We start from the raw sequence: 22141 nt of genomic DNA, 5'->3' as shown, positions 1-22141 counted from the left end.
TACGCATAGTTGGCGCTACCCGAGAGAAGGCTCTTGCCGGCCATGCCGCTGCCGTTGCGAAGGAGCGCGCTGAAATCGTTGGCGAGGCCCCAGTACATCTTGTAGCTTGTCTCAGAAGGGATCCGGTACGAGCCGTTGAGCGATGCCAGCGTAAGGGGGTACGACGCACTCGACGCGCTCACGACATGATACGTATTGACGAGTCCAATCGTCTTGAAGTTTTGCCACTGCAGCCGGTACGTAGTGATCCCAAAGTGGCGCCAATAAGCTTCTTCGACGTCCAGAGTCACCCAGTGGGCGGCGGCGGCGCGCACGGTGCGCAGCCAGGTTTTCCCAGCGTTGGTCGCGTCCAAATCATGTCCGAGGGCCACGTCGAACGCGTCGCCCCACTCGGCGCGGAGCTCGTCCCAGTCGGTGTTGCGCAAGGTCGTTTCGAGGTACACAGCGCCGTTCGTTGTCATGTTGCGACACCGATCTTGGCGCTTGGCAGAGTTGGCCATCTCCAACGTCATGTTCAAGTCGACGTAGCAGTAGGCTGAGAAGACCCACGGAATGTTGGCCGGTTGCGTGCTCCGGAGACCTTCGATAGCAGAGCGCAAATCGCGTTGCAGAGTCCGCATCTGTACGCGGGCGCCAAAGTTGCCCGGCAGCGTCATGCTCGACGACGACGCGTCACCCAACGACGACGCGACGAGGTTGACGTCGATCGCATCCAACTGCAGCGGTCGTGCGGTTAAATTGCCACGTGCAAAGTCGGCGCTGAGATATGACGCAAGAAATCGGTGCGTCGACGGCATCGAAAAGTGTGCCCACGCCAAGTCGTTGGTGAGCGACGTCGCCGATACACTCAAGTAGAGAATGCTCGTCTCGATCGAGAGGGCCATAAAGGCCAACGACACCAAAATTGGTGTCACGTAGCTCACGGTCGACCACCACCGCGCTGCACGAGAGAGCGACTGCACCAACGCGTGCGTTGGCGCCGATACGGATGCAACGGGTCGCTGCAACGACGTCCGGCGTGTGACGCACACGACGTTTGAGTGCAGTGGTCGGAAGGCTTCTTTGGGGTCCTTGGTGCTTTTCACAATCACCCACCGGTTCAAATCAAAGAGATAGATGCTGTCCAAGGTTGCGTACGGGATCAAGCCCGCGAGAAGGCAGGCAACCGGGTCGTTGGGCACCGAGTCGTCGCCCGTCGGGGACGTCGGTGCCAAGTACAGCGTTGCGAGGCCCGAGAGCAGGTAAAACTGCGGCGCGACATCGTTCTCTGCACTGTGTGCCGCTGGACGGCACACAAGAGATGCGCTTGCGATACCGAGCAGCGTGAGCAGTACGTGGGTGGTGACGAGGACTTGCGCGCGGCCCACGTCGCCGATCGCAACGGTCGAGCCGGCACAGACAACCGCCGTGTCCAAGTTTGTGTTGGTGCACGAGCGTTGGAGCGAAGCGACGGGTGTGATCGGGTCTGCGACCTCGAGGCCGATGTGAATAGCGCAGGCGATCACAGCGCACGGTGTGGCGTACCGGAGGGTGGACGCGTGCACCAAGAGCCGCGCTACATCTTGAAACAGAAGCGAGAGCCACGTCGCTTCAACCGACAGTACGACGATCTCGAGGATCGATCGTGCGTCGCATGTGAAGTAGCTCCACCCGCTCGACGATTCACGCAGCTCGACATTGGCGGTGCTGAGCATGACGATGGCGGCACCGCCGCGGATCAGTAGCAGCGGCCGACCGCTCCACGCTGCACCCACGAGCCGATGAAAGGCAAACCAGTTGGCGGGCGCAACGCGCGCTGGTAGAGCATACGTCGAAATGAGAGCGGCGAGCAGCACCAATGACGCGACAATAGTGGTGTAGAGAATGATGTACGCGATCATGGTCGTCGAGTTGGGGACGTACAAGTTGCCACCGCTCGTGGAATATGTCTGCGCCGCGTACGTACTCGATATGAGTGTCCAGGTCGCGACGTCGCCTTCGAATGCGACCACTTCCCGCGCCCCAAATGCCCAGTCGTAGAGCATGAGCCATCCATAGAAACCAAACGCATCGGGTGACAGCAGTGGTTGGAACAGTAGCGTCCAGTTCGAGGCGGTGGTCGTCGGTGTCACGTACTGCATGATGCCCACCGGCCCGATGGTCGACGCATCGAAGCCCGACGTGTTGATCTGCCATTCTTTCAGCGTCGCATCGGCCGCTGCAAGGGCGGATCCGCATTGACCCGATGCGTCGCATTCACAGAGGCGATCTGAAGACATGGTCAAGGTCATGGCGCGAGCAAGGAGCAACGACATCGGCGAGAAGGTCGTTGTCATGGGCTGTATACTGGTGCACAGCGTCGTCGCGTCAAACGGCTGCTGTACAAACGGCGTAGGGTTGCTGTAAAGGCAGAGAGGACTCCCGCCATAAAAGGCGTACCCGGTCGCCCACGCCGGCGGGGTCGGTTCCAGGACACCGCTTGGGATCGCCTTCTCAATGCGAGTGGCGATCTCGGGTCGCCGCAGCGCCGTTGCCACCTGAAGCACGAACGCTTGCAGCGCCCGTGGCGCCGGGATGAAGAACGTGTCGATGGAGAGGAAAGGGCCAATGTGCGTGTGGACTATGAGTCGCTGCGCAGCGTACTCTCCGTTGGCATCGTACAGCGCTGAGAACGTCTCGAACGTCGGGACGCAGTTGCCGAGTGTAAACGAGTTGGAGACGTTATTGCGCAGGAGGCTCTCGTTGCACGGCTGGACGCTGTAGAGGTCGTTGTTGAGCTGCCAGTAGAGGATACCGGACGACCAGCTTTCGAGACGCTGCGGGAGGTCTTTGAGCGTAATCGTGGCCGAGCGACCCAGCGCGTTGAGAATCGTCGCACGCTCGGTGATGCCGGCTTGGTACCGGTTGTGCCACTGCAACTCAAACCGGTTGAGCCCAAACGACTGCCACAGGGCAGCTTCTTGAGCAATCGACGTGTCGACATGGTCGAGCGACTGCAGAAACGCCCGACCAGCGTTCGATTCTTGCAAGCCGAGCCCAAGGCCGACAGTGAACGTCCCGCCAACGCCCCCAAATATGCGGATGAAGACGCCATAGTCAATGTTGCGCAGCACCGACGCAAGGTACACGGCACCGTTGGCGGCGTAGCGAGCACAGCGTGCTTGACGTGCCGCTGTGTGCGCCATCTCGAGCGCGTGAGCAAAGTCGACCCAGCAATATTGCGATTTGACGACAAGCGCGTCACCCGGATTCATCGCCCGCAGACTCGCAATGCCATGCTCGACCGACGTGAGCTCGTGATAGAGTAAATAGCGCATGTACGTGGGAGAGATGCTCGTAAACGAGGACGCAATGTCGTACGTCTTGGCCACGCGCACCGTGTCACTCACGAGGTTGACCGAGCCAGTGGGCGACGCGAGCAGCGCAGTGTTGAGAACGTCGATGAGGTAGGCTTGGTACGCGAGCGAGTAGCGGGGCCACCAGAGGTCGTTGCCAAAACTCTGAAACACCAATAAGCTGAAGTACCCACCCACAAGCACCGACGCGATCGCGGTCGCGATGCCAAAGCCGAGCCGGTATCGCCATGGCGCTGAGGGAGACAACAGGTTGGTGGAGCTCGTCGACGTTGATGGCCGCCGCTCGACTCTGGCGCCCGACGGCTGCACACGCCGCGACTGCATCATCATCCAACGAGATGTGGTGGTTTCGATCCACAGGCGCGCAGCTATTTATGGTACGGTCGTTGTCCTTTCTGTCAACGACGGACTGACCACGCACTTCATCCAGGGTTGAAGCACAGCGCTTGCTCCCACAGCTCTCAACCTTGTCAAGAACTAGTCCTTTCTAGCAGTCTTTTTGCTTGTTGCTTCCTCAGTAGTCGGCGACATTGAGGTTCAGTCAGCACAAGCCACGGATTTATGCTACCGCTCATAGCCCATACATATATATATCGCGTCATACCACAATAATATATATGTATTGTGGTATGACGCGATGCAACTTTGGAGAGACGAATCGACCAATTGTCTTTGGCAAAGCGGCAGTGTTCGATAGCTCAGCGAGAGAGTCTTGCGTTCGCGTTGTGACATTGTTCGTTTTAAAGATACCGAGCGCGACGAGACCATTATCCCGCACAGCTCGATAGTAAGATTATCCTGCTGTCGAGCACCGACTGGCCAACTGTGCAGAACGCGATGCGGGCGCGCGGCTTTTGCGTCACTTTGAGTGTGATCTCCCCGGCGCCTGCGTCGCACCACCCGAGTGCGAGTCCGAGTCACGAGCTCGCTAGAACCGTGGCGATGCACCTCGGACGTGCGAGCTGTAGCATTGAATGCGTCCATGAGTCTTTTTTGTATCGGAGGAGCGAGCGCCAGGTAAGTTCAATGCAAGGTGCCTGTCACGCCTTCCACGTGTACCGCCTGGGATTGGTCGAAATCATCGTGCTTAATATTTTCCAGCGAATTGCATGCCGAGAACGATATATTTTGGGGCCAATCCAATGGCGTTCTTGCTCTTAACCGGCTACACTTGTAACCGGTTGGCAGTCGACTCATCCTTCCACAAAGATATTTGTTCCGTGCTGGCCGCCGATCGACGGACGACCATGCGCTTCTGGCCCAAGCAAACGTACCGGCGCTACGAGATGGCGCTGCTGTGCACGATGGGCACGCTGCTCTGCTACGCCGACCGTAGGAGCACCGATAGCGCTACCCATCTCATGGTCATGCTGCATGTAGGGACCAACATTGGCATTGCGATCCCGTCCATCGAGCCCGACCACGCCAAGCAGGGCCAGATCTTATCCTCCTTTTACTATGGCTACATCTGCACGCAGCTCCTTGGCGCCTACTGGGCCTCGATCTATGGTCCAAAGCGCGTGCTCGTCGCCGGCGTAGTCGTCTGGACGTGCTTTGACGTTCTCACGATCACAACCGCGTCGTCGCCAACCTGGCTTCGCATCATGCGCATTGGCATGGGCCTCGGCGAGGGCATCTTGTTCCCGACGCTGCACATGCTCTCGGCGTCTTGGTACCCCGCGAGTGAGCGCAGTCGGCTCATGTCGATCGTCTCGAGCGGCGTCGACCTCGGGACCATTGTCGCCATGGCCATCTCGCCGCTTCTTCTCGAGTCGCTCGGGTGGCGCTCGATCTTTCTTCTCTTTGGCCTTCTTAGCACCACATGGGTCCTTCTCTTCCTCTGGCGCGGCAGCAGCAAGCCCGAGACCGACGCGCGTATCACCAACGCCGAGAAGGCAACGATTTTATCGCAGCGCGGGTCGCTCATGGCGTCGTCGCCGCCGCCATGGCGCCGCCTCGTTCTCAACAAGCACGCCTGGGGCATCTACGCGTCGCATTTCGCCTTCAACTATGGCTGGTACGTGCTCCTTGGGTGGATGCCGCAGTACTTCCGCGAAAAGCTGCACCTCTCACTGTCATCAAGCGGGCTGGCGGCCGCGTGTCCGTACATTGCGGGGTACGTCGGCGTCCTCTTCTGGGGCCTCGTCTCGGATCGACTGCTGCAGCGGTACCGCGTCTTGCACGTGCGCCAGATCATGAATGCCATCGGTCTCCTTGGGGCAGCGCTCGCGCTGTATCTCTTGCGCTACGCAGCGTCGGCGTCGGCGGCGATTGGCATGCTCTGCCTCACGCTCTTCTTCGCCCGCGCCGCGACGCTCGGGTATTGGGTCAACATGGTCGACATTGGCCCGTCCTGCGCCGGCCACGTACGCTCCTGAGTCGAAACTGATATGTTGATAGATTGATACATGTCGTGTAGATCATGGGTGTGAGCAACACGATCGCAACTATACCTGGCATCCTCGGAAACGTGCTCACGGGCTACCTCCTCGGGCACGACGCCAGCAACTGGGACCTGGTGTTTGGCATTGCAAGCGCCCTCCTTGTCCTGGGCGCGCTCCTCTTCCAAGTGCTCTCGACGGATATGGTTGTCATCGAGTCGACCGCGCCGCGCCGCGCGTACAAAAAGACCGACGCCGACGTCGACGACCTTCGGATGCAAGCGCTCCTGTTGGACGTGATGACGACGACCGACGACGACGACGATGACGAGCGTGCATCGACACGGCGCGAGGACGGCGAGTTTTTTATTTAGACATTTACGACTAACATATATATGCGACATGCACATAGTATACAACAATAATGTGTTGTATCGACTAAAGGATACTTAGGCCGGGGCCATGTACGCGCGGTAGTAGTCGTACGACCAGCACCAGCGCGGCGACGACCGATGGACGCGGGCCGGCGATGCGATGGCAGCGCTAAAGACGCGCTCCAGCGCCGGCAAGAGCGGGCCATCGGTGACCCAGACGCCATACTCGACAAGCAGTAGCGTGTACGGTACGGGCAGCCACTGCATATAGCGCAGATACCACAATAGCGCTGTGAGAAGAGGGGGAAACCCGCCGTCACGGACCACGTGGCGCACGACGTCGATGAGCGACGGGCGCCAAAATGTTAAGAGTGCGCGAAGGTAGAGCACGACGACGATACTTAGCGGCAAGAGCGCCAGCGACGTCGGCGATACTGTGTGCAAGAGCGTGCTCAGCAGGAGGCACGCGAGGCAGCGCAGCGTTGTTGCGCGATATGGCTCGGGCCACACAATGTGAACGGCGAGCGCGGCGCTGCTGCAGGCGCAGAGCAGCAGCCCCTGCAGCGAGACGGACGCAAGCCACTGCGCAAACGACGGCAACAGCTGGAGGCCTCCGCAGCCAACGCTCAAGTAGACCAAGAGCGTCCACGAGTCGAGTGTGAGTACGAGGTGCCGCAGCTCGGTTGCGTACGATAGCACGTAGCGCTCGAGCGGCCGGAGGCGCGAGTAGAGCAGGCTGATCACACTCGCTTTGATGGGTACGTAGAGTCCTGGCAATAGCGCAAACGATTGCGCCGAGGCCACGTCGCTGGAACCAAGAACGCCATCGAGGCGTAGCGCGAGGAGCAAAGGCTGGGCGCCAAAGAGCCATCCGATCGCGCCGGCGCAGCCCAAGAGGAGGTACATCTGGTCAAAGAAGACGCTGTACATGGCCAAGTGGAGGCGCAGCGTATCGCGCGTGATGGTCCATTGCCGAACGTAGTCGGCGCGCGTGCGCAGAAACGGGCTGCGAAAGTGGTGTTCGCAGAGCCGCGCCCAAAGCCATGGCGCTTGGCTGGCGTCGTGCCACGCGCGCGCGACGCACGAGGCGCGGGCCACCGACTTGCTGTCGAGGAAGCTCAGGATGCGGTTGATGAGGTCGCTTGGCATCGCCATGACGCTGCTGCTTGTTCGAAACTGGCTCGTTTAAGAAGCTTCTGCGCAACCGGTTTCTTCTTGCGGATGGCTACTTACGTGGCAGCTGGACAGGCCAGCACGTCTTCATGGGCATGCCCAGGTCCAACGCGAATCATTGCAACGTCCCGTTTACTGCGACGAAGCATGCACTACCCGTGTACGCGATGTTTCCTGCGGCGGCGCATGAGCAGCTGGTGGCCGAGCACGTCAACAGATGCGCCACAACGTCTCGCAGCCGCACGATTGAGTCGCCGTCCTCACGCCAACGTTGTTTCAGTGCGCTGCAGCGGAACATGGTGCAGCGCAGGTGCAAGGCCATACGAGTTTGCGTAGACAGTGATATGGCTGGAAGGGAGAAGAATGGCATCTACTAGTATGTGGACTCAGTACAGAGGAGTCGCGCACGTGGCGCATCGCAGCCTCGCGAACACATCATCCCGTCGATGCATATTCACTACATGGCTGCGCGAATAGCCTCGCGTGCACTTGGAGTGCACCAGGTAGTGGAGCTGGATCGACCGACTCAGATTGTGGTCGTATTTAATATTTTAATGCACATCCGCGATCCTACATACAGTAATTCACATATTAGTTTTAAACGGTCGTCGTGTGCCACGAGGCTGCCACGTCATATACAGGCAACGTCACGTGCTCCGACGTCGCTCGGTCCAAGACGCCAACATCGAGCAGGAGATGGAGGCTCTACAGCAGGCGATCAATAAACAGTACGCGTCGACTCGACTACTGCGCCCACAGCAACGGCGGCACGCCACGTGTCCCGCGTCGACAGAACCCTAATCCACACACAATAGAACCCGAATCACCATGGGGTATATATACGTGTACAAGGTTGTAAATATATACTAGTACAGTTGCTTAGGAGCCGATTTTGACTAGGCGCACTCGGCGGCGGCCGGCGGCTTGGTTTTCGAGCGCGCCTTCTTGAGGAGGAACTTGCGGTGGACCACGCGGAACTCTTCGGTGAACGCCCAGAGCGCGCTAAACATCTCGTCGAGTTCATAGTCGCCTTGCTCGCCAAAATAGTCGAGAAATTGCTTTTTCTAGCAAAACCCATCAATCATTCAATCTTTCAACCCATGCCATTGGTACCCGATCCGAGAGTGTACTCAGCTGGTCCGTCAGATCCTTGAGCTCCATGGCCGACTTGTCGGCAAAGTTGCGGATCGCGGCGGCCGTCAAGTTGTCTTCGCCTTCTTCGTCTTCAATCTTCTCGGCCTCGGCCACCAAGAGCGCATGGCCCGTCTCGAGTGCCTTCTTCTCTTGGTGCAGCTGCGGAATGAGCACCCGCGACGCCCGTTCGAGGAGGCCGATTTCATCTTCAAATTTGGCGAGTTCGGGTGCATCACGCTACATCAGAACGCATAAGAAACTCCAGTTTCTCGTAGGAAGAGACAACGTACGTCGACCGTCTCGACGAGGAACTGGAGCAGCGTCGTCTGGCCAATGAATGCTTTCGTCTGCGAGAGCTTGACGAGCGAGCTCAGCGAAAAGCCCGGCGCGACTTGGGTCTCGGCGGCTTCTTTGCCAAAGTTGAGAAGGTTGCCAATACGCAGGACGAGGAGCAAAATGTCCTACGACCATACATGAGTCACGGTCGGCACAGCCACCTCCACACGTACCCGGAGTTCAGTGCTCTCGCAGATCTGGTGCACGCAGCGCTGCACCAAGAGGATGGTCTCGCTAGCCAAAGCTTAGAAACGAAAGAGGAAATTGAGCAAATGTACTGGAGCTCGTGGCTGCGCGTCGGAAACTCTTGCTTGTACACGAGGCAGTGCATCTTGTCGGTGAAGCGCGGCGTATCGCGCATCTCGTGGCAGAAGCGCTCGGCCGTCCCGAGCATGTTGACGTCGCCCGGGAACTTGCGGATCGTGTCCATCTCGGTCACGTCCGGCCAGAGGTCGATGAGTGCTTTGAGGTGCATGGACGACATGATGGTCGGGTTCAAGTCGAGGATTTCCGCCTTGATGCGACTACAGTGGACAAGATCTCGACGTGCACTCGACTGACTACGGAGCCAACGTACTCGAACGGGATCTTGATGCGGGCGAGCGTGATCGCAATGTTCTGGGACTTCTTCATGTCGAGCAGCGAGATCTTGGACGGGGCGCCGCCGCGGAACGACTCTTGGCGCTGAAAGTTCTTGGGCTTTGGCGCTTCGGCCTCCTTGAGGCTCTTGACAAACGTCTTCTCGAGGGCTTCGACGCTGGCCGACGAGAGCTCGACTAGACATACACTGTAGTGCTGCTAGAAACGATGGACGTACCTTGGGACGTTTGCTTCCATAGCGTCGCGCTGTTGCCCGTGAGGTTGTCCTTGGAGAGGACGAACCAATGGAGCTTCTTCCGGATCGAGTCGGGCTTGGTGAGACGCCGCGCCAAGTTGGCGCCTTGCGCGACCGCGGGGGCCTTCTCGGGGTAGAGCCAGTTCGGGTCAACGCCGTCCATCTTCATCTTGTGCTGCACGGCGCCTTCGGGCATACCGCGCTTGAGCATGACCTTGTATTTTTCAATGATCTTGAGCTGGTGCGCGCGGAACGCTTCGTCAATCTTGTTCTTGGGTACGCTCGGGTGACTCGGGTCGAGGTCCAGGAGCCGCGCCGAGATGCCGTCGGCCGACAACTTGTGCTGCACGACCTCCTTGGGCAACCCGGTCTTGAGCATCTTGTAGTACATGGCGTACGTCGGGTCTTCAGCGAGCGTCGGCAACTTGAACGGGAGGTTTGGGCCCATGTCCAAAATGCTTGGGTCGACGCCCTCTTGGATCATCTTGTGCTGCACGGCGGGACGCGGCAAACCGCGCTTGAGCATCAAAAAGTACTTGGAGTACTTTGGGTCGTCGCGCAAGGGGATACCGGCAGCAGACGCCGCATCGGCTTCCGGCGTTGCTTCTGGCGTGTCGCCACTGGGCGACGGCGCATCCGGCGACGCGCGTTTCTTCATCATCTCTGCGAGCATCGCGTTCTTGCCACCGCCGCCCGAGGCTGGTGCTGTCGGTGGAGCCCGCTTCTTCATCATCTCTTCCAGCATCGCGTTCTTGCCGCCACCGTCCGACGATGGCGTGGGTGCAGCGGCCGGTGGCGCTCGCTTCTTCATCATCTCTTCTAGCATCGCATTCTTGCCGCCACCGTCCGACGATGGCGTGGGTGCAGCGGCCGGTGGCGCTCGCTTCTTCATCATCTCTTCCAGAATCGCATTGCGTGACGGCGGTGTTGGCGGCTCTTCGACTGGCGCGGCCCGCTTCTTCATCATTTCCTCGAGCATGGCGTTCCGAGACGGTGCGACCGGTGCCGGCGCCGGCGGCTCTTCCACAGGTGCAGCGCGCTTCTTCATCATCTCTTCCAACATCGCATTCCGCGACGACGGCGGCGCGACCGGTGCCGGCGCCGGTGGTTCGTCGACTGGCGCGGCCCGCTTCCTCATCATCTCTTCTAGCATCGCATTCCGCGATGACGGCGGCGCGACCGGTGCTGGCGCAGGCGGCTCTTCAACCGGCGCGGCGCGTTTCTTCATCATCTCTTCAAGCATCGCGTTCCGTGATACTGGTGGCGCTTCGTCTTCGACTACCGGAGGTGGCGGCTCGATCGTCTTGACATCGGATGGCGGCTCGGGCTCGACCGGTCCTGCTCGCTTCTTCATCATTTCTTCGAGCATCGCATTCTTGGGCGCGGGCTTCTTGGGCGAGTCGCCGCCTTTGGACGCAGTGCGCTTCTTCATCATCTCCTCGAGCATCGCATTGCGGGGCGGCGCGCTGTTGTCGGTCGTCGCTTGCCGGCTCTTCATCATCTCTTCCAGCGTCGGGTTCTTGGCTGGCGGCAGCCCCTTCTTGCCTTTCTTGGAGGGTTTCCGCTTCTGCTGCACCATGGCCTCGAGCGACGCCGCTTTGGGCGGGCCTGGCGCCGGCCGCGTGTCGAGAAACGCGTTCTGCCGCTGCATTGGTCCTCGGATCGTGCTGCGTATTGGCGGCGCGTCGTCGTCGTCGTCGGTGACGTGGCCGCCGCGGAGGCGCTCTTCTTCTTCCTGCTTGGCCTCGAGCTCGAGCAAAATCTCGATCGCTGACTTGGCGAGCGGCGTCGCAAACGTGCCATCGTTCGTCTCGCTATCGTCCTTCTTGGACGTCGATGGAAAGAGCGGCGCCGTCGGCAGGTTGAGCGCGCGCGCAAAGTTGGTCTTCTTGCCCATACCCATGCCACCGCCGAGGAGCGGGTTGGTCTTGCCATTGGTGCGCTTGAGGTCGGCGAGGAACGCCATGCTGCTGCTGCTGCTTGTCTTGGTCTAGTACGAGGAGGAGGATCGTCTTCGTCGTCTCGAGCTCGGTCGCATGCACCAAGCGGCGACGGTGATGAGTGGCCCCTCGAGCGGTATAATGCAGGTTCCAGGCGGGCCCATTTCTTTGACAATCCGGATACCGTGCCAGCTCGCCGGATACGAAGCGGTGACGCTTCTTTGTAGCAATGGACGGCAGAGGCGTGACACGTCATGCCCATGAGCGCGATCGGCGACTGGGTGGCACGCGGTACCTACACTAGACGTACACTGTAGCCCATCGTTGCAGTCGTCGCCACATGCAGTCTACCTCGCCGGTGCCTCAAGTGGCGTCTGTCAGCGAGGACGAGGCCGGGCGACGCGACAGGCGAGAACCGACACCACCCAAGGAGGCGTGTAGCAGGGCGGTAATGCGGGCATGGGTGGCGCTCTCGCTTCCGCATCTATCCCGCCACGATCGAGAGGCTATGGCAATTGTCCAGGCATGGTTCGTGGTTTGTGCCTACGAGTTCTCGCAGGTCGTGGTCGAGTAGCCGCCGCCTGCGCCTGGTCCAGGCACCATGCGTGGGACCACGCTGCGAGTCCAACGGTCGGCGACGCGAGCGGCTGCATGGAGCCATCACCGTGCATCTACATCACACGACAAAGCTCGTGCGACCTTGCATCATGCACGAAACACACACGCACGAGCAAGCGAACGCGGTCCTTCTGTTGCCCACAGTACAATTATAGCAGCGACTACCGACTTGGCGGCGCAAAGCCGGCGATGCGGTGCTTCCGGAGGCACTTGGCGGAACAGTAGACGTAGTCAAACTTGGTAAAGTACTCGCCAACGATCGGCTCGAACGCTGTAGAGCAGATGGAGCAGTGAATGTAGTCTTTTGGGATGTCCGCACACGGCGGCGGAACGTAGCCGGCGAGCAGTGCCAGCGGTTCGTGCAGCAGAACCCGAGCGCGGACGTCGGCGGTACCCAGCGCTCGGGCGGCGAAGCTCGTCCAGACGTGGGTGTACCCACCGCCACCGTAGCGAGTGTACTGCGTCTTGAAGTGCAATGTGCTGTTGACGAGGAGTTTGGCCGTCGGCACGGCGACGAGCAGCGCTTGGAGAGAGGCCGCAACCTCGCGGTCGCGGGGCACGTACGCGTTTGGCGGCAGCGTCGCAAAGGGCAGCACCTCGGTCACAGCCTCGAGCCCCGGGAGGTCAAAGCTCAACACGATCTGCTGCGCTGCGAGCTGCGTGAGCATAGGCAGCGACAACAAGTCACAGTGACAGAGCACGAGCTTGTCGCGACGGCCCGTGTACGACGTGAGCAGCGCCAGCACTAATCACATCAAGTCGGTACAGTCTAGGACGAGCAGACGACGTGAACTACCGTTCGCTTCGTAGCCGGTCACCGGGAACGGGTGAAGCTCCAGATACACGGCCGCTGACGTGGCCAACTGCGCCTAGAAGCCAACAAATGGTGTGAGGCGAGAGCGAATCTGTCATCGTGGCACCTGTGCGACGGCTGCCCAGTGCCCGGAATGCACGTTTCGGACGTCGACAACATGGTAGATGACGCTGGCTTGGATGGACGTGTCGTCCATGCCAAACTGGAGGTCGAGTGTCAGCGCCTTGGCAGTGGCGTCGACGGAGGCGTCCTGCGTGGCATCGATCGAGGTCGACGCCATAATGTGCATGTCCAGGCGCTGCGCAAGCGACTGCAAGCGGCGCGGATCCCGCAGCGCTTTAGGCTGCAGATCGACGATCGTGTTGCAGCCAAAGCGTCGCAGCGCCTCCAGCTCGCGAAAGGCCTTGTCCTCGCTGACCAGGCACGCGTTGTGCTTCTCGAGCGGGTGCTCGCGCAGGCGCATGAGGTCTTCGGGCGCGATCGCCACGTCCGCGTCGTGTGCTGGTAGCTTCTGCAGCACCCGCTGGCAGGCGAGGATCCCGCCGGGCAAGACGCCGCTAACATCGATGGGCCCGCGGACCGTCATGATGGTCGTCGTCGTCGTCATGGCCGCTCGTCAACTGCCTCATTGGCGCGCTCGCGGATTGGTGGGTTTCTGGCCAATCCGCGCGCAGGCACGTGGCACGCGCATTTGTGATTACGACACTGTGCCATCTCCGCCTTCTTGCTTTCTGTATATACCCGACGATTGCGATGATAGCGAATTCTAGCTGCACGATCTCTCGGCGCCACTGGGGCGAGAGGATGACGCGCTACCGGTACGAGCCTCAAGTACCGAGTGTACCGCTAGTCAGGATCTGGCTGTCACGTTGGCGCAGTCAGGAGGGCGGGCCAAAGTATCGAACGATGACGGGTTCATCGCCATCCCGTTGGGGATTGGGCGGTCGGTGTCGGATCCGTTAGCTTCGAACATCATGGCGTCCGTTGGCCGCCACACGCGTCAGTCAGCCTGGATGTCACTTTGCCAAAATGCATTGGATCCGTAAGCTCGCGCCGACACGGCGATCACGCGCATCTGAAGTGACGACGCTCGGTGCTGCGAAAACCCTCGACTCGAAGGCGCAGCAAGTCAGTTTGCTCCAAGTGCTCTTCCGCATCGCCTCCAACTTGCTCGCATCCGGTCTCATCTTTCTCTCGATCGTGACGCTCTTCGCGATGCTCAACGCAGGCCTCTTTGAGCGCCACGATGTGGTCACGGCGCCGCAGCGCAACGACGGCTACTGGGCTGCGTACGGCTCAACATGCCGCCTCGCCGCGTCAGGGTTTGTGCCAGGCTCGTGCTCGGTCGCCGAGGCGAGCATGACGACAGGCCCGGCGTGGGCTACGATCGGCCAACTGCTCGCGTCGACCTTTGATGTGCCGACGAACGACACGTGGTACCTTACGACGTGTGCAACGGGGCCGCCACACATGACCTCTTGGATGTTTGTGAGCTTCTTCGTCTCGTCGACGGCCCATCCCGAGTGCATTCCGGAGAGAGGCCCGCAGCTTATCGACGGTATCGCGGCGCTCGGCACGACAAACCGCCTTCCGCTGTATCCCAAAGGCGCGTACGAACTCATCGTGCTCGGCGACCACGCCATGCGCAACGTTGCACCCATGACCAACACGGACGGCTCGGTCAACACGGTCTTTGCCAACTCGTCGCAGTTTCTCATTGGCGTTGACGGCGCCGCGTCACACGATGAGACGCGACTCAACATGGAGATTTCGGCGCTGCCCTTGTCGGCGGGCGCAGCCGTCTCGTCCTACTCGCTTTGGTTCTTTGCCGACGTCACCGACAAGATCGCGTCCTTCGGGCTTCCCGGGTGGAGCGTCGGTCGACACAGCCAGCGCGCCGTGATGCCAGCGTCCCAAACCAACCTCGTCGTCGGCAGCTACCAGTCGATTGCGATTTTACAGTCGATAATTGGACTGGCGTCGCTCCTGCTGCTCAACGGCGACCTCATCATGACGCTCAAGGGCCTGGAAGGCGTCTTGCGGCGAAAACCGGTCTTGACGTACGACCTTGTCGCTGGCCTCGAGCGCCGCCGGCTCTTGCTGGTTGTGCTGACAATGAACGGCGTGCCATCCCTTGTGTACCTCGAGGTCGCCCGAGCGTTCCACGGCACACCGACGGCGCCGCAGCTTTGGCTCATGGCAAGCACGATGCTGGGCACGTTTTGCTCCTACGGCTTTCTCCTCGTGCTCTCGCTGCTCCAGCAACTGCCGTCGAGACTGACGGCGGTCGTCCCATTCTCAGCCACCGTGTTCCTGTACCTCAACACCATTCTCATCGCATATTCTGTCAACCAAAAGTTCATGGCACTTGGCTGGAGCTACAACTGTCAAGCGTATACGCTGCCATTGGTTGTCTACGGCATTGATCACATTGGTGGCGCGTGCGGAAGCGACCCGATCCCGCCCTCCAGCGCGACCCTCTGGCCCGTCATGCTCTACACGACGCTTGGCACCTTTGGCGCCGCGATCGTCTGGGCAATGCTTCAGCGCTTTGCTTTCTATCGCGAGGTTCGTTCATCATGTCTCTTGGTCGGTTGCTTAGGCAGTCTTTTGTGTAGTGGGTCGTGCCCACGGGCTGGACTAAAACGAACGGCTTTCTCAAGCACACGCGCCTGCCCAACTTCGTCTCGGGCCTCCCGCTCGGCGCCGAAGCCGCCATCTCGATTGGCAACAAAACGTTCTGCAAGCCGAGCACACAAGCCGTCCTCGGCTATGCGTCGGTCGTTCAGCGTCCGTCGACTAAAGTCTATGCGACGGCGACGGCGGATACGTCGACGGCGGTGCCAAATCAGAAGAACGAGACGCCCGTGGCGTACGTTATTAGTACATACAGTCTCGTGTCAGTGCTGCTGGGCTGCTTTCGACCCAACCCGCTCGGTACCATTCAAGGCAACGAGTTCAAGACTGTGGCACGCTCCGAGGTGCCCCATACGTCGGCGCAGTACGACTACAGCCGCGGGTACTGCGTCTCGTAGTCGCCAGTTTTCCCACTATCGCCATGGTCTTCCGTGACCAAGACAATAACGAGCCTTGTCGAACGACATACATACTTTGAACCTATGCTTGTGTTCTTACGAACGCAGCTGCAATGGTGCGACGTTCATTTCAGAGCGCGAGTGATACGAGGGCTAGGGTTTCTATGAGGGTTAGGGTTAAAGTCAGAGGACGAGCATTTGCAGCCTTGGCTGCGCAAGCTGGAACCAATCGACTGGAGCCTTTGACGGGGAAATGACATGTTTGTGTCCAAACGTCTCGCTAAAGCAGCACTGCGTGGACCAGCCGGACGACAAGCCACTCGAGGCAACCTAAGATCTACGACGGATATGAGAGCTGGGTGTAACAAGAGCGTGGGTATACACTTGTGTATAAATTCCTTAGGTGACGCATGCGCCACGACTGTACACGAACGTTTTGTGCTCTGTGCTTGTGGCGGTGACTTTGGCGCTCAAGAACGCGTTGGCTACAATCGCACCAAGTGGACGTGGCCGAATCCAGCCGAGGAGCACGGGCACGAGCGCGTACGTGCTGATGATGACGGTGATCGACGTGGCTTCCGATGCTTTCCGGGTGCCGTTGGTCGACGGTACGACGCTCGTGTTGCTGCTGCGCTTGGAGAAGGCGCCGCTTTGATGCCCGTCGATGGCTTCGACAACCGACGCATACCCCATGACGGCCTGCACACTCGGCTTTAGAAACGACTTGTGTCCGAGACGGATCGTCGTCTCAGGCCCGAGCGGCAAGCTTGTCAAATAGTGTGGCAGGCGCCGTCCGCGCAAGAAGCTGTTGTTGGCCGTCCACGCCATCGGAATGAGCCACTACACCGCTAGTATGAGCACTCGATAAATCTCAAAAATGAGATGCAAACCTTGCGACACGACTGATAGCGCTGCACAAGGCCATAGACGATAGCGACACCAAAGGCGATGGCAGTCGGGAGCAGCATGGACGGCAGCAAGAGCGCGCCCACGGACGTGACGGCTTCGGCCGTATACGCGCCCGACGGTCGGTCCGTGCCGTTGATATTGAGCCCGAGGCTCCACGGGCCTTCCAGGAACGCGTTGCTGACATCCGTGTAGCGCATATTGCAACTCAATACGACACCAACTGTCGTGCCAAAGAGAAAGACGGGGGTTGAGAAGGGCAGTACGTGCTTGAACGGCGACGGGATGTACTGCAACACAGTGATCCCCAGCAGCGCCACAAACGTCATAAGATTGCCGAGGAGCACGAGCGAGAGAAGCCAGATCTCGTCGCCGTTGGCCGTGCCATAGTAGACGCGGGCGACGTCGGCGTACAGCAGCGACGGCGCGGCGTTGAGCGACCATAGCACCAAGACGAGCTTGCGCCGCTCAAGGCCAAGCAAAAGGTCGTATGTCAACACCGGCTGACGGCGAAGGACACCGGCGAGGCCCTTGTACGTCATGATGACGTCGCCGCTTAAAAAGAGAAGCGAGAGGCCCGTGACGACGCCTTGGAAGATGACAATGTCCATGTAATTTGCAACGACCGACGCTGCTGACGTGGCGATCACGATGATCTTGCCGTTGACGCGACCGACGCTCCAGCCGGGCGTCGACGGCGGGTCCGATGTCATGTCGACAAAGAACGTGGCGTCCGTCGTCTTGACCGTGTAGCGCGGCCCGAGCGGCGCCGACACGATCACCGATGTGCCGCCACCCCACGACGTTGCGGGCACCGACCCGTTGACGCCAATGAGAAACTGGGTTGTATTCGCAAAGAGGCGCACGGACGTCCCGTCCGAGTTGGTCGCCGCCGTGACGCTCGACCGGTTCATCGTGTCGCCATAGAGCGTGAGCTCGTACGCGCTGTACGGTGCATCGAGCGTGCTCGTTGTCGTGAGCATCGCCATGCCGTCAATGAGCTGCGAACCGTTCGAGGGCACGCAGCTCGGAAACTCAGTTGAGGACGCCAGCAGCACGACGTAGACCCAGCCCTTGTGGCGTGGCCCCACCGCGCACGTCGAGATATACCACTGCGTGGACGGCAGCCACGAGATGGCGAGGAGCGACCCGACGCGGCGCCATGCGTCTGGCGACGTCGTGTTGCCCTCGATCGCCGAGCAGCTGTTGCGGACAAACCCGCGCCGCGTTAGCGTGCATGACTGCCCGAGCGGCGACCAGTACTCGGCGGTCTGCGGCGACGTCATGACCACGTGGCGGTCAAAGAGGCCTTTGGTCAAGAGCACGGCGAGCGTGAGGAGCGAGACGAGGAGGAGGGCGCCCGCAATGAGGTTGGAGCCAATGCGACTGACGACGAGACAGAGGCTGGCCTGCGCCTTGGCGTCGAGCGTTTTCTTGGTGATCGGCGCCGAGCTCCGGCGCGAGTTGCCCGACGAGCCACCTGCCATTGTTTAGCTGTACGGCAAATGATCGACGGAGGTCATGGAACGCCCACAACGACTTGACGTTTCATCGTCGGTTGATGCAAAGCAACGACGGTTCGAGCGCGTGAGCAGCGCCTCGTAGTATTGGGGCTGTACTGGCTTGCCTTGAGGAATACCCTGGAGTACCCTGGACCTGGCTGAGGTCTCGAGGTCTCGAGCAACATGGCCTGTCTTCCGCACCATGGTGTTGCTGGCGCGATTGGCCTGCTGGCCTTTCTGTCTGTGTCATCAGCTAGGTGCTCGTACTTGCTGTTGATGAGCGATGGCCCTTCCAGCACTACGTGGGCTCGCCGACGCGACGTGCAATCGTTAATGGTTAATATACATGATAGTGATCGACGCCCGCGGAGGTCAGCAGAGGAAGAGGCGCGTCACTGGAACGATCGGCGGCGCGTAGACGAGAACGACGTCAGTATCGCGCTCGTCGTCAAAAATCTCGTCGTCTGGCGTCGACGACAGGTCGATGAGCTCCACGGAGCGCAGTTGGCTCGCTCGCCACTCGGCGATGGCCAGCGCGAGGTCGCCAGGCACCTCGGACGTGTCGAGCTGCGGGCCGCTGCTGCGGGCCCGCGCCGGCTTGCGTGCAGGCTTGCGCGTAGACTTGCGCCCGCGCTTCTCTAGCTTCAGCGTCGCCTTGGTTCGGGCCATGACCAAGGTCGCCGCTTCGGTTCAGTCAATAATCCTCACGCGGTGAAAAACGGGCCAATCGCAGCTCAGAGTCGAGCTCTTGGCCAATCAAAAACCGCATACGTGGCTGCTTGGTCGGCGAACGTGGCTGCTTGGTCGGCTTGCGAACGTCGTGCTCCTGTTAGACGAGCGATAGGATTCCGCGCACGCAAGACGCAAGCCCGCCTGGCGCTCGCCCACGGGACAATGCCCGTTGCATGTCCAGAACCCCGCTAGACAGAGTGACGTTCGAACCAGCTTCGAGATGATGATCTCAGCCTCGGCTTCCTGCGTTGGTTCTGCAGTCGCCCGTCGCTTCTTCTCGCCTCCCAGAGAACGGGCCTGCTGGGGAAGAGCCACGTCAAGAACGATCACCTAGCGTGGACGTGGTCAATGGCGTCATCAGTATCCTGCCAGTCGGCACGCTGTGGACCTCGTCCATGTCCCCACACTTCGACAGCTCGCCTCGTGATGGAAACGTCGAGTGCGGCGCTGACGGACGCGTTGCTGGGTGACATGGGAGCAGCGAGTGACCCAATTGCATCTGCTATGCACAATACCGTGTACTAAAACTTGTTGAGCAGGACGATGGAGCACGGACGCCGCGTTGAGGAGTGTGCAGGACGACCACAACTCGTTTTCCCTCTACTTCGACGACCTGTCTGCCGCATGGAGAACACTTCGATCTCTCATCCTCCAGGATCGTCACTCGTTCGAACAAGATCGCGCGTCGCTGCAGCACATTCGGATTCCAAGCCGCCAACGCAAGTCGGTTCGCCATATTCGTTTTGCGGTTCATGGAACCAACGAATCTTGGTTGCAACTACTTATGCACATCCTCTGCGAGAGGTTGCAGTTCTAGTGCTTCCAAGGACGCAACTCGTACTGCTACTACACTGTGCGCGCCCTTTTTAGTTGCATCCACGTCCACAAGCTTGGTATGCCACGTTGTATTTTCACTTTGCCAATGGCGCCACCATCTGGGGGAATCTGAACGGCTCTCGTGGGACGCTGCGAAATGTTCCAGCGCCACGTGCATCGCCTGTGGAGTGAGGTGTGTGGTCACCGCGTCGTTCGCTGCAAAAGACCATAGTGTCGAGAAGCAGGGTCATGGGCGTCGGTGGCAGCAGCGACAAGCATCACGTTCTGGAGGTCGTGACTTCAACTTGAAGTTGCTCGCACCTGAGAAGACGACGCGCAAGAATCTTTGTCGGCCGTTGGTCGGCCGTTAGCCGTTGGTGCTTGTCTTCGCTACGAGGACGCAAATCCTCTGCGGCCCAACGTACATGGCTGTGATGCGCTCAGTTGTCGCGCTGGACTTGCTTGCGTCACCGCGGCGCCGGATCGACATCCTCAGATTTTTGCCCATCAGATGTGGTGCGATGTTGCACTGCCAAGAGAAAAACAGCTTTTGCGCCAATCCGCGATCAGTACAGTGCATGGCGTACGTTTCATTGGCTAAAATAAAAATCAGCTGGAAGCGTCTGGCGAAACTCACGTCCGTTCGAATTCATTTTCATTTCCACATTTCCACCAATATGGCCACGACGTCGTCGCCGATGCTCCAGGTCACGGCCGTCGCTGCCGCCTCGATGGCCGTCGTGGCCTGCAGCATGCTCCTCCGCCGCCTCAGCTTCCGCGAGACGAGCCCGCGCCCGATGCGCCTCACGGCCAGCGATGCGCCGGCGGCCATGGCCCGGCCGGCGTTCAAGCGCCCGCACCGCAGCAAGCCGCTACCGCTGCCCGCCGTGCGCGAAGACGCGGAAGAGACGGGCGAGACGCTCAGCGACAGCAGCAGTGCCAGCCCTCGCACGTCGCGCCGCCGACCGCGCATCCAAACCGTCAAGCACGCGTGGCGCGCGATCCAGTCCGTGGGCGAAGCGTACCTCTATACAGGCCGCGGGCGACGGGAGCTCGAGGCCGCCATGAACTTTGTTGTGACCGGAGCGACGCAGCAGCTCGGTCTCGACTCGCTCTCGCAGCTCTTCACCAAGCACCCGACGGCCGCAGCGCTCTTGTACGACCACGTCGATGTGATCCAAAGCACGGCGCATGCGCGTGGCGATGTGGTGCTGAGTCGCCTCGCCGGCGGCCTCCTCGGCGTCTTGCAGCAACTGGACGCTGCCGTCGACGTACCGTCCACGTACACGCTGCTCTAATGTCGCCTCGACTTTTCAACTGCTACGCTCCTCGGCGTAGAGTACACCACTACGAGTGCTATCCAGACACTATCCAATGCACTATCTATTTAATCCTTCGCTCTATCCTGTACCTACGACAAAGAGGCGCCGACCAAGGGAGGCGGCCACAAGGACCGATGCTCCCAGGATGGGTGCGCGAATCTTCCGAGCCTCCACCTCGTCAGGCAGCGACAACGTCGACGTCATGACCCCAACGCCCCTACAAAGCGCGTGAGTCACGGATGAGTGTCATCTGGTCCAGCACCGAATTCTGGTACCGTCCACCAAGTGTTGTCTGGTTGTGCGATCCAGATTCATGTGGCGAATCACAAAGCAGCACGTCGATACATGTCATCGCACACGTCGATCTTTGCGCCCCTTTTATACTCGCTTGCTCGACACGCTTCATTAAATGACTACCTTAAATGACTACCGGTACTACTACACTCAACTAGTAGCTCCTACTATTAGTTGCTCCTACTACTAGTAGGATACATGCTTAGCATCGGGCGTAGCGCTCGAACGGGACTGCCAACAGGTTCGTTACTCGGACAGGATCGACCTGACTGCAAGCAGCAGCCGTGCGCAATCACGTTGGCAGCGCAGGTTCTCCGCCGTGCGAGCATGACAACGCCAACCGCCGAGCCGGTCGCTTCGAATTTGGAACGCGCCGCTAGCGTAGACCCAGTTCGGAGAACCCTCTGTGCTTGGTCGCTTTCATTGCTGCTTCGAATCACTCTGCCCTTTGCCGTCATGGGACTCTTCAGCAATCGGTCGTCGTCGGCACGCGCGCCACGCAGCAGTGCGCCGGCGACGGTGGCGGCCAAGACCCTCGACGCCCGCGCGCAGGCGAGCAGCCTCGTAGTCTTTGGCCGCATCGGCTCCAACCTC

General features: G+C 60.0%; 9 protein-coding genes across 9 annotated transcripts; 3 read left to right on the top strand and 6 right to left on the bottom strand.

Annotated features, from left to right (window-relative positions):
* Positions 1-15: 15 nt before the first annotated feature.
* Positions 16-3665, bottom strand: SDRG_11747 (hypothetical protein; the record flags this gene model as incomplete). Its single annotated transcript, XM_008617798.1, has 2 exons — positions 16-48; positions 186-3665. 2 exons carry the CDS (start codon positions 3663-3665, stop codon positions 16-18), a joined length of 3513 nt encoding a protein of 1170 aa, XP_008616020.1.
* An 885-nt stretch (positions 3666-4550) lies between these two features.
* On the top strand, positions 4551-6157 carry SDRG_11746 (hypothetical protein). Its single transcript, XM_008617797.1, has 3 exons — positions 4551-4667; positions 4716-5701; positions 5755-6157. Exons 1-3 carry the CDS (start codon positions 4583-4585, stop codon positions 6088-6090), a joined length of 1407 nt encoding a protein of 468 aa, XP_008616019.1. The 5' UTR covers positions 4551-4582; the 3' UTR covers positions 6091-6157.
* On the bottom strand, positions 5919-7263 carry SDRG_11745 (hypothetical protein). Its single transcript, XM_008617796.1, has one exon. The coding sequence runs from the start codon at positions 7243-7245 to the stop codon at positions 6166-6168; it is 1080 nt and encodes a 359-aa protein (XP_008616018.1). The 5' UTR covers positions 7246-7263; the 3' UTR covers positions 5919-6165.
* Positions 7264-8044: 781 nt separating this feature from the next.
* SDRG_11744 (hypothetical protein) lies at positions 8045-11644 on the bottom strand. The gene is made up of 7 exons (XM_008617795.1): positions 9551-11644; positions 9311-9509; positions 9012-9257; positions 8907-8967; positions 8688-8858; positions 8377-8634; positions 8045-8327 (listed from the first exon to the last, which is right to left on the bottom strand). The coding sequence occupies exons 1-7, from the start codon at positions 11532-11534 to the stop codon at positions 8160-8162; spliced, it is 3087 nt and encodes a 1028-aa protein (XP_008616017.1). The 5' UTR covers positions 11535-11644; the 3' UTR covers positions 8045-8159.
* A 591-nt stretch (positions 11645-12235) lies between these two features.
* Positions 12236-13575, bottom strand: SDRG_11743 (hypothetical protein). Its single transcript, XM_008617794.1, has 3 exons — positions 13047-13575; positions 12923-12995; positions 12236-12871 (listed from the first exon to the last, which is right to left on the bottom strand). Exons 1-3 carry the CDS (start codon positions 13545-13547, stop codon positions 12288-12290), a joined length of 1158 nt encoding a protein of 385 aa, XP_008616016.1. The 5' UTR covers positions 13548-13575; the 3' UTR covers positions 12236-12287.
* Positions 13576-13969: 394 nt separating this feature from the next.
* SDRG_11742 (hypothetical protein) lies at positions 13970-16058 on the top strand (the record flags this gene model as incomplete). The annotated part of the gene is made up of 2 exons (XM_008617793.1): positions 13970-15508; positions 15559-16058. The coding sequence occupies 2 exons, from the start codon at positions 13970-13972 to the stop codon at positions 15973-15975; spliced, it is 1956 nt and encodes a 651-aa protein (XP_008616015.1). The 3' UTR covers positions 15976-16058.
* A 290-nt stretch (positions 16059-16348) lies between these two features.
* On the bottom strand, positions 16349-18486 carry SDRG_11741 (hypothetical protein). Its single transcript, XM_008617792.1, has 2 exons — positions 16866-18486; positions 16349-16815 (listed from the first exon to the last, which is right to left on the bottom strand). The coding sequence occupies exons 1-2, from the start codon at positions 18366-18368 to the stop codon at positions 16375-16377; spliced, it is 1944 nt and encodes a 647-aa protein (XP_008616014.1). The 5' UTR covers positions 18369-18486; the 3' UTR covers positions 16349-16374.
* A 162-nt stretch (positions 18487-18648) lies between these two features.
* On the bottom strand, positions 18649-19541 carry SDRG_11740 (hypothetical protein). Its single transcript, XM_008617791.1, has one exon. The coding sequence runs from the start codon at positions 19050-19052 to the stop codon at positions 18756-18758; it is 297 nt and encodes a 98-aa protein (XP_008616013.1). The 5' UTR covers positions 19053-19541; the 3' UTR covers positions 18649-18755.
* Positions 19542-20541: 1000 nt separating this feature from the next.
* On the top strand, positions 20542-21701 carry SDRG_11739 (hypothetical protein). The gene has a single exon (XM_008617790.1). It carries the CDS (start codon positions 20609-20611, stop codon positions 21227-21229), a length of 621 nt encoding a protein of 206 aa, XP_008616012.1. The 5' UTR covers positions 20542-20608; the 3' UTR covers positions 21230-21701.
* The last annotated feature ends 440 nt before the right edge of the window (positions 21702-22141 follow it).

The sequence above is a fragment of the Saprolegnia diclina genome, assembly GCF_000281045.1.
Source record: "Saprolegnia diclina VS20 unplaced genomic scaffold supercont1.43, whole genome shotgun sequence".
Classification (NCBI taxonomy): Eukaryota; Oomycota; class Saprolegniomycetes; order Saprolegniales; family Saprolegniaceae; genus Saprolegnia; species Saprolegnia diclina.
The sequence above is the reverse complement of the archived record's forward strand: the minus strand, read 5'-3'. Positions and strand labels throughout refer to the sequence as shown.

Excerpts from the sequence above, each read along its gene's own strand:
- SDRG_11746 (XM_008617797.1), top strand. The coding sequence starts at position 4,583 with ATGCGCTTCTGGCCCAAGCAAACGTACCGGCGCTACGAGATGGCGCTG. Across the intron at positions 4,668-4,715 it reads GCTGCTCTGCTACGCCGACC|GGACCAACATTGGCATTGCG; the intron begins GTAGGAGCACCG and ends TGCTGCATGTAG. Across the intron at positions 5,702-5,754 it reads GCCCGTCCTGCGCCGGCCAC|ATCATGGGTGTGAGCAACAC; the intron begins GTACGCTCCTGA and ends CATGTCGTGTAG.
- SDRG_11745 (XM_008617796.1), bottom strand. The coding sequence starts at position 7,245 with ATGGCGATGCCAAGCGACCTCATCAACCGCATCCTGAGCTTCCTCGAC.
- SDRG_11744 (XM_008617795.1), bottom strand. The coding sequence starts at position 11,534 with ATGGCGTTCCTCGCCGACCTCAAGCGCACCAATGGCAAGACCAACCCG. Across the intron at positions 9,258-9,310 it reads CGCATCAAGATCCCGTTCGA|TCGCATCAAGGCGGAAATCC; the intron begins GTACGTTGGCTC and ends TGTCCACTGTAG. Across the intron at positions 8,968-9,011 it reads ACGCGCAGCCACGAGCTCCA|CGAGACCATCCTCTTGGTGC; the intron begins GTACATTTGCTC and ends AGCTTTGGCTAG.
- SDRG_11743 (XM_008617794.1), bottom strand. The coding sequence starts at position 13,547 with ATGACGACGACGACGACCATCATGACGGTCCGCGGGCCCATCGATGTT. Across the intron at positions 12,996-13,046 it reads ACTGGGCAGCCGTCGCACAG|GCGCAGTTGGCCACGTCAGC; the intron begins GTGCCACGATGA and ends GTTGGCTTCTAG. Across the intron at positions 12,872-12,922 it reads GACCGGCTACGAAGCGAACG|TGCTGGCGCTGCTCACGTCG; the intron begins GTAGTTCACGTC and ends TGATGTGATTAG.
- SDRG_11741 (XM_008617792.1), bottom strand. The coding sequence starts at position 18,368 with ATGGCAGGTGGCTCGTCGGGCAACTCGCGCCGGAGCTCGGCGCCGATC. Across the intron at positions 16,816-16,865 it reads GCTATCAGTCGTGTCGCAAG|TGGCTCATTCCGATGGCGTG; the intron begins GTTTGCATCTCA and ends CTAGCGGTGTAG.
- SDRG_11740 (XM_008617791.1), bottom strand. The coding sequence starts at position 19,052 with ATGGCCCGAACCAAGGCGACGCTGAAGCTAGAGAAGCGCGGGCGCAAG.
- SDRG_11739 (XM_008617790.1), top strand. The coding sequence starts at position 20,609 with ATGGCCACGACGTCGTCGCCGATGCTCCAGGTCACGGCCGTCGCTGCC.